The following is a 15,980-nucleotide window of genomic DNA, read 5'->3' as shown; positions in this document are numbered from 1 at the left end:
GTAATGCCTGAAAAGATTATTGAATTTTCAGATGTGTCTTATTCAGGTTGTCTAGACCAGAGAAATATGCATTGATTTGACTGGCAGACGAGAGTGATTCAAACAAGAGAACCGATCAAAATCAACACCCAAATTTGCCCAAACTGCCCAGTTAATGGAGCCTGTCTTAAATGTAGAGTCGACTTCTTATCCTACGCTTAATGATGTTGCACTCAAAGTAGTCCTGACGGCTTTTCAGACCTGCTTTGGCAAAAAGACGCAAAGCAACACAATGAATGTTATATTCTACATATAAGCTTATTACTGAAAAGAATAAATTCATATGCAACCCCTTGCTAATCACCAACATTATGATTAAAGATTTGAATTTGATGACATTGTTTTCTCAGTAACTGTAACTACAGTATCACAATTCAATCCATTTTGTAATTTAAACACATGATGCCGTTACATGTAACTTCTAACTCCCCAACACTGGTTATGTAAACCATGACTTGCTTGAGCTGACTGTGACACGTCCATGACTTATCAACCTGTCATGGACAGAAAGGAAGTCATCATCACTGAGAGTCTGATCTTTTTGTGATTTTGCATGGGTCAGATATGACTACCAGACAGACTGGTGAGGGCAGCGGGAGGGTGTCGGGGGCACTACGACATCATTCATGCAGATCAGAGAAGCCTGATATTATAAATGGGCTTCGGGGGGCATGGATGCAGTCCTTTTGTGAATTCATTTTACAGCTTACATGGTGACGAAGATGGCTTTTTCCATGTGCGCCGCCTATTATCATGGCCTGTTTATGCAGATCTTGGTGTGCACAAATTTCTTGCTTTTACCACAGGAAACTGAGGCTGAGAAACTGCAGAAATTACCATCAAAACACAATTATACTGAATAGCCCTCAGTGTTCATGAAACAGACTGAGCAGGTAAATCTAAGAAAAAGCTCTGATTCAAGTGAAACTATTATTTTAATTATAGCGATGAAAGAAGGCTGTTTAAAATAAATCTTACTCTTATAACATGCAAAAGTGGGCACATGATATGCAAAGAAAGGCCATGTGAACACATTAATTCTATCAAGTACCCATTCAGTACAATTCCTCATTAGATTCTAACAGTTCAATCTAAATCTCCCTCTCATTGAGCCCAGATCTCTGCTATTTGCTCAAGGAATAAAAGAGCAAATATCAGCTCACCGTCTGCAGCCGCCACAATCCCAAACCTTCAAATATGAAACATCGAGAAAAACAAGAAATACAATATTTTGTGGCTTTTATGCAAATATGACATTTCCCCTGCCGGTTCCACAGAGCCAGGTCCTCTGTTGACCACAGATACCTGCCTGTGTTACTGCTGAGGCAGCAGCAGCCTCTGTTGCATCGAGTCTTCATTATTTGTTATCAACACATTAATACCTGTCAAATAGAATTTACACACAAGCGAGTCGAAAAGTTGAGCCGCTCGTGTACGGGAGGTGTAGTGTATGTCAAATCTCTCCATGTGCGGGCCTATCTTACTGCTGCACCCTCAGGTTTGAATAGCAGTGCAGTGCCGGCATTTTTATTTACATTCAGGTTTATTGAAGAGAGATCGAAGCAAAGATACAACACAGACCTATATGTGAAATAACACTTCCAGTGTATCTTAATGCTGGCATTTACATCGCTGTAAATGTGTGACGTGCATTTTCCTGTTTCTGTTCCTGTGTTATTGATACGGACCGATCAATGAAATTCATTAATTGACTGACAATCGACTGCTGACAGTTTTAATTTCAGTTGTTATTTACATTCAAAGCAGGAACTGCAGCGTTCAGCTAACTGATGAATTAAAACATCCTTCTCAGCAGCTTTTTCAAGGACATTTGCAAGAATTTGACAAAACTGCAGGTAAACAGTAAATCTTGACCCTATGTTTCTTAAATTCCATCCTGATATTTAAATTACAGTATTTTTTCATATTGCAGTAACACATGTCGATCACCACAAAATAATTTGTCGAATTAAAGCTGTATTTGTGTCATCTCTGTTATGTTAATGACGGCGTTTTATCTGATTTATCTATTTAATGATCCAATAAATGTATAAAGCTGCCCTCAGCAGCACAACCATCCAGATTATTCACTTTAGAACGGTGCTTTCAGCGGGTTGGTACTGACCGGTGTGCAGTACCGGCATTTTTAGATTTTACTCTTTGGCGTACCGTGACCTTTTCATACAAACCGGCACTTCTTACAACCTGCATGTACTCTCTTCTGCCCTCTTTATATCACGTCGGGGAGGTGGAAGCGCCACAAATGGATCATAGTGCTGTCTGCTTCCTTTTGGTGGCCATGTAAACCTATTGGGCTGTTCAGACAGGGCTGCCTGTGCAGCTTAGTGGGCGGCTCATGATCTGCAGCGATCTCTTCGGTATCCGTTATGTTTTTTCCGACTGCCGTGAGTGAAGTTGGCCAGAAAACACACTGATAATCTATTAGAAATAGTGTCACTGCTGTTTGTCATTGTGTTTTTACGTAATTATTCCTCAGAGACGAGCAGATGTGAGCAGTCCTCCCTGTCCTCCCCAGATCACAGCGCTTCTTTGGTCCTTTTAACTTCATTGATCATAAGTAAAAGCGTCCTACTTATCCAGGAACACATAAAAGGCTATGCAATAAAAATCATGAGGTTGAAAATCAGTTTTAATTTGTATATACACTTTCCAATGATTAAATACGAATATGTTAACAAAGCTACAACAAAGGTCCAATCAGTCAAGTTAATCAGGCGTGTCACGCTGGTTCAAGCTGTGGGTGACGTGCCCCAGCAGATTTATGATATACAGATTTTTGATATTGTTATTTTGTTTAGTATTTCACTTTATTACAATTATTTTTGATAATATGTCGTAACGATCAATTTATATTGTGAGTGACACAGATTCTTCTAATCACGTCATAGATCATACCTCAAAAAGTCACAGATCCGATTTCCCTTATGGTATCGGTTTCCTGCAAAGGTTTCATGATGCAACTGGTTTGCAACAGCGGGTTGCATAGCACTCACTTGAGGGGATGTAGACCATAGGTTAACGGTGTGTTGCTAATGGTAAAATGAGCATCAATCCCTTTTTCATACATGTTAAAATTAAAATGCAATTAGTTATACACACACAAAAATAAAAGCATAGTTTGCTTGGCAATATATTTGGCTAGTACAAGCTAAAGTAGGTAGCTATCCCTAAATTCAGTAGTTTAGCCTCAGCGTTGCCAGATGGGGAATTACTGTATTTTCAAGGTAGGTAAAAGGTAATTTTATTGTCATTTTTTAAATCACAAGGATTCCTGCTACATCTAATTTGTAAAATGGAGTGTTGATGATGAGTTCAGGAGTCTCACAGCCTGGGGAAAGAAGCTGCTCTGTAGTCTGGTGGTACGGCAGCGGATACTTGTCTTTCAATATCCTTTGGGCTCTGTGCAGACATCTCACTTCACTGTTGTCGCTGATGCTCTGTAGATTGGTACTAGTGATGTTCTTGGCAGTTTTAATCACCCACTATAGATCCTTCCTGTCCTGGCGGTGCACAAACCATGCCAGTTGGTGATGTTTCCAGTCAGGATGCTTTCTATAGCCAGAATCTTTTCTAACCAGGGTGGTGATGTGTGATGACCAAGATCCTTCCACTCTTCATACTTCGTCGCCTGACTTCCTCCTTTACTGCCATAATAATTACCACAGCCACTGGATGTCGCCACCTAACAAGAAACGTAAATATGGGTCATAATAAACTGCTTTCACAGCTGACCTGCTGTATATGGTTGTTTTCTGATGAGGACAGGCTGTGGAGAGAGTTGGGAAGTCTTGCATTCAAATCTTACGCTATAATTGCCCCCCACTCTCTCTAGAATGTACTTAAGCCGGTGGTGATGATGGATCTTTCAAGGAGGCTGAACAGTTTGCAAAACACGTTACCATTGCTCAGTGTGAGCTTTTATTTGGCAGTGTAGCAGACACTGCTATGAGATGTAGGGACAGTCTCATCTGACATTAAAATAATTATACACTATATACCCTAATTTAAAGTGGTTTTGAGCAAAAAAAAAAAAAACTGATTCAGTGACAATTTAAAGTAACCCCCCCCCCCCCCCCCCCAAAGTCTTTGATTATACTGTGTACTGTATGTCAAATTGCAGAAAATTGCGTCATTATTTTCTTCTGTTTTTCTAGGCAAGGATCCCCATGCCCCCCGCTCTAATTGTGAGCAGGGGGCATGAGGAAGTATCCACGGGGAGCGTTGTGAAGTTAATTCAGGTTTAATTAAAATGTGTCGGGTCCGCTTACCATCTTTTTCCAGTGCTTTCTCCCATGTCACAGTTTTTTTCTTCGTGGGTGGACTATGTTTTCAGATGCCGTTTAAAGCTCTAGAAAAATCTTACAAAACATTTGTGTTTAACTAATTAATGATAGTTTGTGTTGCCTTTTCTGACAATATCATGTCTTAAAAAATAGCGATAGAACCTGTCTAGCTAATGCGTTTTTTTTATTTTATACATGCAGTATAACTCACAAAAGTTAAGGCACAGTATTTAATGTGAAGACATAACAAGCCCAAGTTTTGAATGTTAATTCAAAGCTCAATGACCGGAACAAAAACTTATTAAGAAAAAATAAAGGAACAGAGGAATGAAGAAAGTGTGGGTCAGCTGGTTCATAGACACTGAAATAATAACATTTCATATTCCTGCTTTTTAGCTGCACTTTTTCTTGTCTTTTCAGATTCAATGTCAATTTTGTTGCACTTAAATGTTTTTTCTGTAAGAGGACACTTGAAGGGAGATCCAAAAATATCATTGCCAGCGGCAGCTTCACTGTAAATGCGCACATGACAATAAAGAGCTTGAACTTGAACTCAAGCTTTCATCATCAGACACTTTATTCATGGACTTTTAATTTGTACTTAAGCATGAAAAAAATTCTATGTAAAATGAACAAACAAGATAGCTGGCATTCATGCTCCCAAGGGTATAAGCCCTTTTGAGTCTTACAAGTGTTTAATGAACATTGTAGCCTCCAGGGGCTGCTTGGGTCTTAGAAAATTACTATTTGATTATTAGTCTGGAGCTAGAAGGCCAAAAAGTTTTGGAGACTGTTCTCAGACCCACAGTTTTCTCGTTCACAAACATACATCAAAATGTTGCCACAAGCCTCCTTTCTCTCAAAATGTAAAAATCAAACCTGCAGGAAACACAGCTTTGACTCTTAATTGACGTGGAGAGCTGTCAGACTGCCATTCATTGCCATAGAAACTGAAGAATAAAACCTCCACTTTTCCTCTTTGGACATGCGGTTTCTCACTTAATTCAATTCAATTTTATAACACTTCATATTAAGTCATGTGTAATTGCTGCCACACAGTGTACGAATCTAAAAGTAATAGATTACACGGCCTACATAGGTGTATGACGTTTGAATACTCAGATTTCCCTTTGGCTGGTCAGCTGCATCTTGATGGTACAGCTTCCTAGAGGTGAAAGCGCAGAGGTTGCATTTTCAGCCATTATGAATGATAAATTACAAAGATTATATGACCTGGACCCGTCACTAAGAGACTGGCATCACAATTGGAGCAGGTTAATCAGAGATGTTGTCTTCAACCAAGCAAATTGTTTTTCAACACAAATTTCTTTACAGAAAGTTTTTACCTTTTCTGGTTGACTACTGCAAATTACTTTTGCTCACCAATGGAGGAAAATAAAAGCTGTATTGATTTTGATTAATGTTTCAGAATGTACTGTTTGCCTTCTTAGGTAGCCCTGTTGAAAAAATAAACTTACTGGCAAGAGACCAGAATAAAAGTGCAACATTTTCAGGAACATTTACTGTGTTCTGTTTAGAGGAACCAGGGTCTAAACTGAGCTCCTTTGCTGTAGTTCTGGACCTGAGAAAGTTTCTGCTCTTGAGGTAGAACTTTCTGATAAAGCTGTCAGGGCAGAGTAGCTCTTTATTGCCAAATATCTTATTTTCAGCTCTCCCCTGTGGTGTTTCTAGTCAATCACATTTCTCAGGATCAGGTTTAAACTATAGAAACTCAGTAGAATCCCATTTAATTCAATGAAGACTAATTCAATATTAAACTCAATTGCCCTGTATCACTAGGAGCCTGTCAAATTGTTCTCACTCAGAGCTACCAGCCACCCAAATATGCCCATTTTTATTTTTTTAACAACATCCATGAATTATTCCCTAAGAAATTAACAAAAAATTGCCAGAATAAATGTTAGCTAAGTATGTTTCTGCAATAATACAGTTGGGTCAAAAATGTTTGTTTTTGTTGCTCCTTTACATTTGTTTAAAAATTCTATTTCTCTCTCGCCATAATGCTGTGCTCAGGCACAAAATCCACTTGGTTAGGATTAGGAAAACATTATGGTTTGGCTTAAAATGGCCGACCTGTAGGCTCCTGCTTGGCAGCCTTGTGGCTTGTAAGCCTCCCAATGTGAGCCAGCTAATAAGCATATTGTGTGAACGTGATATGCCACGTTTGGTAAAAATGTCAACCTTGGACGCATCTGTGGTTTGCAGAAACTCCTTACTGCTTACATTATATCTGGGCGACTGGGCTGTGAAAAACGCCCTATCTCACAAAGTTAAAGAAAATGAGAAAAAAATCCTGGTCCCTTTATCCAGCTCTGCGCCAAAAGTTAATGGGGTCTATTCTGGGCTGAGACCCATCCTTCATTCAAGTTTCATGGAAATCAGTTGTGTAATCCTGCTGACAAACCAACCAACCAACAAGCAAATGGATAAAGTGACAAAGATAACCTCTTTAAAGGGAGTATAAAGTTGTAAGAGACAACTTTTCCCTCGCCCTAGCGTGTCCAAGTGGTATTATTCATGGCGCCACCATTGCACGAACAATTGTTTCCGTATTACTCAGAGCCACCAACATCAGCAACACAGGACAAAACATGAGTTATTCAATCATTTATTCTCCAATAGAAACATATGGCCAGTTAACCTTCCTTTTCCTCGTCCACGTGCCAGGTGTCAGACAAAACTGTATAGTGACAGCAAGGTTTATAGGAAACGAATGTAAACGCTGATGGTTTCATTATTCGATATCCTTTACATTGTGCAATCAACATTTACTTCATGATAATACGTTAAAGCAAAAAACGTGTCTACTGCCAGTTTAAATTTCCACAGAGAAGTTTGCATCTCCGGCGTCCAATAGATGGAGCCTTTGGATGAGATGATAAAACTGTCAGACTGCTCTCTCAGAGGGGATATCTTCTGTCCACATCTTCTAGTTCTACAAACTACTTTTACTTCTCAATAAACAGACCAATTTCACCGCTCCTCAAACATTTTCATTCACAGCTGAACCTTGTATTTGAAAAATGAGAGGAGCACTGCAGTCACGTCATTTGCAAACTGTATAAATTAGTGATTCAAACTATTTATGGTCGCATTAGAAGTGCCCTACGAAGCCCTTTAAAATCCCCTACTAATGTTTTTTAATGTTCCTTCAAAATGACACATTATTGACAGCGGCAAAAATAACCTGAAGGTCAGCGGCATTTAATCCATTGTATCTCATTTTTAGGCCATCAAACAGAAAACAGGCCGGGGGTTTTGGAGTGTTATTGGCTCTGACAAACAAACATAATGCCATCCACTCCTTGAACGGTTTTCATGTGCCAGATGTGCCTGCGTGTTTTTTATTCACATTTGGTATTTAGTCATGGCGTGGACTGTGAGCTTTCATTTCCTCTGTGAGACTGTAAATAAGCCCAGCATCCTCTGGGAGTGACTACATAAAACACTCTGTGGTTAGCAGACCTCAGTGCCTGCCAGAGGCATAGCTGAACAGTGGACGCTTCACTTCTATCAAGTAAAGGCAATATCCTAGATATCTCTGTTTATCTAGCTGGGAGAACACACCATCAAAAGAGAATCCTTCCATAAAAAAAGAAGTGTAAAAAGCAAATGTCTGGGAGACTGCAATGACAAAAAAACGTATAGGAAAAGCAGGAGTTGGGAGATTTTTTCTCTTTGCACTGTTTTGGGCCAAAAGGAGGTGCTGTTTTTTAGACAGCCAGAGCATTTAATCTGATGTAGATTACTCTAAACATTTAGTGTTTAATTATGCCATGAATTTCCCTTTAAAAAACAGGTTAACATCATCAACGGAGAGGTTTGGGAGGGTAAGATTGATTTTGTTCCCTTAGTCCTGCAGTTTTCAGTAATCTCTCCTTTCTGATGCTCCCTCGGACTCGACTTGGCACGTGTGTTTCGGTGCGGTTGAATTCACTTTTAAATATGCCTTTTCTCTGGAGGTCTCAGCCCCTTGTGATGTGACCCGCATGACTAATTCCATTTAAAGGGGAATAACATGCATTAGGGCTCTCACTTTTCTGCCTTGCATTTGCATAATTTTGTTTGGCAACTTGGAAAAGGGCCATTAACAGCACTAAGACACACACTGTAAAGGATAGGGACACGAGGCAGATCAATACTTCATTTCAACATCTTTAGCAGCATCGGGGTCCAGATCAGGAGGCATTCACTAATTCAAATTCGTGCAGGAGTCTTGTGATGCTACCATTAGTTCCTGATAAGAAAACACCGTTGTACTGCCTCTCTTAATCTCTGACAGACACGTTCGCTCGATCAATAGTCTTTTACTTTTTTGTTGCAAACACAAGATTGATTGCCAGGAGTTGCCTGTGCTCAATTCCACTTCTCGCACTCCTCATTATTGTTTCAATTAGGCATTCTCTAGAGACCTCGTTGGGGGTAGCATTAAGGAGCGGTGACCCTGTGATTCACATCAAACGCTGGATGTTTGCCGGAACAACCTTTGACACCAACTTTATTCAGGTCAAGAAGTGACAGAGCCATCCAAACAAGTGGATTAAACAGGCGGGCGGGGGGCTGTCGGCGGGAAGCTCAGGGATGACCGGGGGAAGTTGCGACTCGCGCCAGTGAGGAGGAAATAATCACAATGTTACCTTCTCATGAATTATTAAGTACCCTGTGCCTATTTTAGTCCGACTCAAAATGCTGCATTTTCATCAGTGGGTCTGAGGCAGCGTGCAAGGGTGTTTTTTTTTTGACAGCTGTATTACTGCTGATAAGCGAGACTGTGTGAGCTGATCAAGTAGTGAGACAAGCGTTCAGAGCAGGAGCAGCACAGCAGCAGCAGCGCTCTAGTCACTAGGAGCCGTGGCGGCAGAAGCAGCAGCAGCACTATCAGTCACAGCAGAGGCAGCAGCGGCAGCAGCAGCAACAAACTCTCTCCTGTCTTTTTCTCTTCTTTCTGGAGTTGTTTCCTGCTCAGAGGACAAAAGCCGAGGAAGTAGGAGGGAAGTGATCCAGGGCTGATAGCTGCCATCAAAAACAAAACCAAAACGCAGACCTGGCTGCCCCCATGCCTATCGAATTTGTTTGCAAAATCAAATTTGCAGAGGAGGATGAGAAGCAGAAAAGCAAGCAGGATGGGGACAAGGAGAGCCTGATCGAGGAGAGCTGCACACCTCAGGCTAAGGACTTGGCCGGGTTTGCTAACTCCTGCTCCCTTCATGGGATTAACCACATCTTTGTCTCTGGTCGCCTGGGCATCCGGCAGACTCTCTGGGCTCTTGCCTTTTTGACATCACTGGCTCTGTTTCTGTACCAGGCGGCTAAGTGTGCCATCTCTTACCTGGAACACCCTCATGTCACAGCTCTGAACGAGGAGGCATCCCCAGAGATGGTTTTCCCCGCTGTGACCATCTGCAACATAAACCGATTTCGCTTCTCCGCGCTCACCGATGCCGATATCTACCACCTGGCTAACTTGACGGGTTTGCCCCCCAAAAACAAGGATGGGCACAAACCTACAGATTTAATGTATCCTGCGCCTGACATGCAGGACATCTTCAACAGGACAGGACATCAGTTAGACGAGATGCTCATGAGCTGCAATTTCAGTGGACAGAATTGTTCAGCCGAGGACTTCTCTGTGGTGAGTGGAAAACTTTCTCAAAGTTCTGTCCTAGCCTGACTCTGTGGCAATCATATTACATTACTTCATCCTGATTTATTTGCTTCATAAAAACTTTCTTTGCGTAAAAAATGTAAAAAAAGACTTGTATTCGTAATAAGTAGAACATTTTATACATATATAACTCTTACAAGAGTTGTCTCGTTCATACAAAACTATCAATAAGCATGAAAGCAAACTGAACACTTTAAGGCAAGAGGAATTGAAATTCTCTTTGTGCTTGTACTCATCTCCAGGGGCCATGTGGTTCCCACGATACATTTCTTGCATGCAAGATTCAAGGCTTTGGCTCAGTCATTGAGCTGTATCTCTTCTCACTAAGTTCCAAGCAGCAACAGTGTTTCTCTTCAGCCGTGTGTCTCTGCCCGTACCAGAATCTATTATGTCAAAGAACAAAGGCTGCTCCTGAGGAAGAAAAACAGAGAGCTGTCGTATGTGGTTGTATACTTTTTTCCAAGGCAAACTGTGCTTTAATGCTGCCTCCGACTCCAGTAGCTGAGAGTGCATGGCAACAAAATTGTCATCGAAAATAGCCGAGCCTCTTCTTCCTCTCTTTTCCATCACTCCCCGTCGCTCTCCCTCTCTCTCTCTTTCTGACATTGCAGAGCAGCTGCCCCCTCTCTCTCTCTCTTCCTCTCTCTCTCTGCCTCTCTCTCTCTCTCTCTCTCTCTCTCTCCCTCTGAGCTCTTGCACCTTTCAGGAGGAGAAGGAGTAATGCTTCTTCAACGTTGTATTTCAATCTTGCTGCTGTTAAGATTAAATATTTAAAGACAGACATACATGATTTTTGCATTAGCCAGATTGACTAAAAGGAATGAAACAATTTCCATGAGAGAAGGAAAGTGTGTGTTTGTGTGTGTGTGTGTGTGTGTGTGTGTGTGTGTGTGTGTGTGTATGTGTTTGAGAGAGAGAGAGAGAGAGAAAGAGGAAAGGAAGGTAGGCTCAGGTGAAAGGGGGAGTTTGTGCCTGTGTTCTGTGCACTATTTATTAAAGGCACTGTCCTTGCAGGAGATGGATTTCCCCATCTCTCCTGCAGGAATAGGAATATGCAATTGCTTTAGTGATGATAAAGTGCGGGTGTCAAGTCTTAATAGGGTATGTTGAACATTGATATGCTCACCTTCCTGAGACCTAAAGATTCTGTCTTATCACGGGGATGGCACTACATTACCTCTGATGTGCCAAATTACACCAAAGAAATAATGACATTTCCCGGCTCCTCATTTGGTTTCTCCAACAGTGTGTGCGGGTATTTATTCTTCTCTGTTGTTGTCAAATTACCTGTGACATAAGAAATGGATCCCCCTCAAAGAAAAATTTTCCAGGTTGTTTCATCAGGCAAAAGGAAAATGTCATGCTCCTCAGGGGTGCTGAAAAGTTTGACGAAATTCAGTCTGAAGCAACAACATGACTGTAAAAGTTTGTAACGTGCTTCGAGCACGTTTGACGTCAATGTCCTGTGACACTTTGACACGCAGTCCTCCCCGAGTACATTAATTAGCAGACAACTCTGACATCCAGGAAATGTCTGTCCCGTGTCAGTCGACGAGTCGTCCTGTAGCTCTCGTTGGACACCGGGTGACTTCATCACAGATTAAGATCCTGTTGAAAGTTCCCTAAGCTGCTGTTTCCTCTCTGTCGGCTATGTGATCTGCATTTTCGGGGGCTGTCAGTTAGATTTGTTACAGGCTACTTGCTTCTTCCACGCATGACAAATCACTTACTCCCAAGTCCGGGTGGAGTGCACAGGGAGGAAGGATTGGGAGCTGTGGGACCAGGCAGGAGAGCAGAATGTAAAAGTAACATGCAGTCTCTCCTCTGCTCCTGTTTGCATGAGTGTGTATTTTGTAACTACAAATCGCGCATCATTTGTTACAGCAAAGGAGTCATTATTACAGGTGAAGTGCTATTAATCACATGCAAGCATGTACAGACCCACATACACACACATACAAAAGCCTGCACTCACACCGGTCATTACTCTTGCTCTCACGGGGCCCTCCTTCAGGATCGAATCCTTGTAATGTGTTTTCTTTCGATTGATCATTGTGGGAGCTCCAGATGTTTTACTTTGATAATAGCTGCATGGATGTGGGGCTCTTGGGAAAATTACATGATGAAATATAATTGCAATGTTTTCTGACATTTCAGCTCCTCTGCAAACACGCCATGTTCTGTGCAGTAGATCTCTCTTTAGCATTTTTGTTTTATTACGCAAAGAATTTCAAGCAAGTGCTCCTAATTTGGGTCATTATTGCATTGAAAGGTCAAAACTCACCGTACCAAACGTGTCCTTTAAAATACTTGAATCACAAAAACAATCCTGGGTGGAAATTTGTTTTTTTCTTGTAATTTCAAGTCAGTTATTACCAAAAATCATGAAGTGGCTTCCGTGCTTTCACTGTTCAAATTAGTTAAATAAATAAAATTGTCTGGCTGTGGTAATTTATGGTGGGGAAATACATAATCACGTAGCAGAGAAATTTGTTTTCCCCTTTCCAGCGTCTTGGACCGGCGTGATTATTTGACGTAGGTAATAAGGCCATTCTTTATAATTAAAGATTACATTATTGACTTGGATTAATCACAGAAGATAAAGCTGATTCAACAAGCCATGAATAAATAGATTATTTTTTTTCTTCCAGTCTAACTCTGAATAATTGTTCATCTATTGTGTGGCGCTGTCGCAGAGATGAGCAGCGAGCCCTTTGGCTTTTTTTAAACAGAGCTCTGAATTGGTTTGCTCTGACTCTCAGCTGTGTTTGCCGCTGCATTATCAGATTTTGCTCTCAGCAAGGACAGATCCCTTCTGCATATATTCATGGAGAAAACTAAACAGCTATAGGGTGGCATGCGAGGTGATCTATAAAAACCTGGGTTAACGGGGACAACGCTGAAGAGCGCTCTACCTCCAATCTGTCATTACACTGACTGAAGCCCCTATTGTGTGTTTTATGGATAATTGAATGTTAAATAGTATAAGCCACAGATGATGCTCATCCCCTCCCTTTGTCCTGCCATTCATACTGGGATCAAATCTTAAACCGTATTCATGTAAGAAATGGCACAAAAGACACATTATTGTGCTTTTATATCAACAAATGTACAGCCTCAGATAGCGGGAGAAAAGGAAAAACAACATATTTAATTAAAAGGATGTCTTGATAACGAGCTGGGGGTAAAGCATGCGCTTGAACGTAGAAGACTGCAGATAAAGTACTCCAGCATTTGAGTGTGTGGTGTGTGAATTGTGCCTACAGCATTACCAGTAATGTGCAATGTGGTACAAAGTATAACTCGACATAATTGCAAGTCACGACATTATCATCAAAATATTCCTAAAACTTTGAAATTAAAACTAAAATTGCACTAAAAGATACTGGAATCACTTTAACGTTACATTTTGTGATAAAACAAATATTTGTCTCAGGGAGGACACACATCCTCTTAAAGTGACAAACAATCAACGCATCTTAAATAAGAAACCATAAACAATAAGGTCTTACTGCACGAATAAAGAATAAATAAATGGTGGCAACTTCATCATCCTGTCGTTTTTAGTTTGGAACCTGTAGCATTTACACACATCTGGTTAGAGCTGTTTTTGTGGGGGACACAATGTGCAAGTCATGCCTTCAGACATGGTGACAGGCTTAGGCAATTCAAAATAAATCAGGAAATCGATTTATGACTGTATGTCAGTGAGCTAGACATCTTTTTACAGTGATTGATGTGAGGATTTTTGTGATTATCTTGATAATGAAAATTCAACACAATCAACTTATCGCCCCATCCCTAAGTATAAGACTCTTAGTATAGAGACGAGTCACCCAAAAATCTGGTACAGCAGGTTTACTTCCATTGTGGGAGAAGTTGTACATTTTCCTGCCATGCACAGATTTTATTTTTATCTTCCATGTGCAAGGTCACACCACTTGTCAGTCCCTCTGGCCTGATGTGGGGTGCAAGATGTGGTTGTCGAGCCGATGCATCTATAGAAAGACGCACGATGTGTGTGATGGTCTCTGTTACTGCAAGAGAAAAAACCTTTGGCGTTGTCTCTTAGTCCTGCGAAGAAACTCCCATGCACAGGCTTTCAATCTCAGTTTGACATGTATGTTTGTGTGTATGTGTGAAAATGTGCTGTCCATGTGCACATGACTGTGAGAGTGACATCCACTTCCCTGGGTCCAATGTCTGCACACCCCTTAACAGCATACCCAACCACCCACCCACCCACACACACACTGACACACGCACACACACACGTCTCGCCGAGCCACCCACCTTCCCCCTGGTGGAGAGCGAGGAGTGTGGGAGCGTGAAAGTGACTGGCTATCTGGACTGGCTTTCGTCTCCAACAGCCTGTCAATTAGCCGTCTACAGTTCCACTGCTGTGGGTGTCCCTGCAGCTTAGCATGCTGTCTGATATCTGATCCACACACCCCACCCGGGAGGCCGGCACGTAGCATTACTACATCCACAACACATAAACAAACAACTTCACACATTTTCTTGTCTTTTTCCTCTGTGCAAAATGCAAAAAAAATAAGAGTGAAAAATTACACTGATCCCATATCTTTTGATGCTAAAGGGAGGACTGCTGCTTGTGCATCCCACTTTAGTCCCACTGCACTCCTTCCCCACCTTCTCCTCCTCCTCCAGCATATGAGGGGAAGATGAATTACAGTGCAATTGGTCTGCTGCTCCTCCCGATATGCATCACCACTGTCTAATCAGATGAAGCCCACCTGTGACCAGCCACCAGATAACACCAATATGCAAACTGTTTATATTTGGGAAGATTTACCTTTTCCATCACTCCCTGAGCCAGTTTTAAAACCTCTCACTGTGCCACGGTTTGGAGCGCTCGGTTTGATGAGGAGAATCTGCGGCTCAGGGACGGCTTTTAACTCACCGATAAAGGCTTCCGATGTTGTGGTACCGCTAAACCCCCACCCCCTTCCTCCAACCCCAGGGACTCTTTTACTCACACAGACATTTGTCTCTTTTTGACAAGTCATACAGCAAGCTGTTGGTAGTGTTAATGTGGCTGCACACACACACAAACATGTGTATGGAGCAGATAGAATGCTTCCCCATACAAACACACACAGGTTTCGTCACAGATTGAGAGAGTTGGCTCGCAAGATTGATCATGACTCCTGACTGGGTGCCCCTCCCTCTCTGGAGGATCAATACATCCTTCAGTCAGATTGCTTCCCTACCCTTCCTACTCCGAGCATGGTGTGACTAATTATCTTGTGCCTGTGTTTTGGGCCCAGTCTCAGCTGCATTTGTTAATGCCGCCAGAGTTGGTGAAGAATTTGATCTTTAGAACAAGATATCTGTTTGTTTTAGCGTATATCCAGCCCAAATCAATCAATATACACTGTCTACCTTTTCCCTAAAGGGCGCTGAAATGATCGAGCAATACGAGATGACTCACAGCTCGGACTGTGTGGAGATGGGAAGGAAAGAGCTTTAAGATAAAGTGAAATGAAATTTAAAGTCAAATCCAAAAGTCAGAACAGAAGTTCTTCATATGTAGCTGATAAAAAAAAACTGATCATTCAGAATTAGCATCCCACGAATAAAGAGCAAGGACCTGTACCTGATTAAATTTATCAGAAATGTGTAAAGCTTATTAAGTTTGAATTAGTTCTTGCAAATAGCATTGCATTGCAAAAGCATTTGTCTACATTTTGTCAGGGTAATGAAACATATACTTACATTCTCTCCTTCCGGTTTCAATATCGCAGATGTTCTACAATCACAGTGCTAATAAAACAGCCCAGTGTCCAGGATAAAATGACAGCATTAATGTTTCTGCAAACCACTGATACTACATAACACATTCACATTACATCTTTATGACCTCACTGTCAAATTGGAAGGTGGAGGGGATGGTGGTTGAGTTACAGTTCAAGGCTGTGTTTCAACAT

General features: G+C 41.4%; 1 protein-coding gene across 1 annotated transcript in view; it reads left to right on the top strand.

Annotated features, from left to right (window-relative positions):
* Nucleotides 1-9,420: 9,420 nt before the first annotated feature.
* The window catches only part of asic4a (acid-sensing (proton-gated) ion channel family member 4a), a 92,032-nt gene continuing 85,472 nt past the window's right edge, over nucleotides 9,421-15,980 (top strand). Inside the window, exon 1 of the mRNA XM_073473863.1 lies at nucleotides 9,421-9,996. Within this exon, the coding sequence (XP_073329964.1) occupies nucleotides 9,421-9,996 (576 nt within the window). The remainder of the gene's footprint in view (nucleotides 9,997-15,980) is intronic.

This window comes from Pagrus major, chromosome 9, assembly GCF_040436345.1.
Source record: "Pagrus major chromosome 9, Pma_NU_1.0".
In the NCBI taxonomy this organism is placed as follows: domain Eukaryota; kingdom Metazoa; phylum Chordata; class Actinopteri; order Spariformes; family Sparidae; genus Pagrus; species Pagrus major.
The sequence above is the reverse complement of the archived record's forward strand: the minus strand, read 5'-3'. Positions and strand labels throughout refer to the sequence as shown.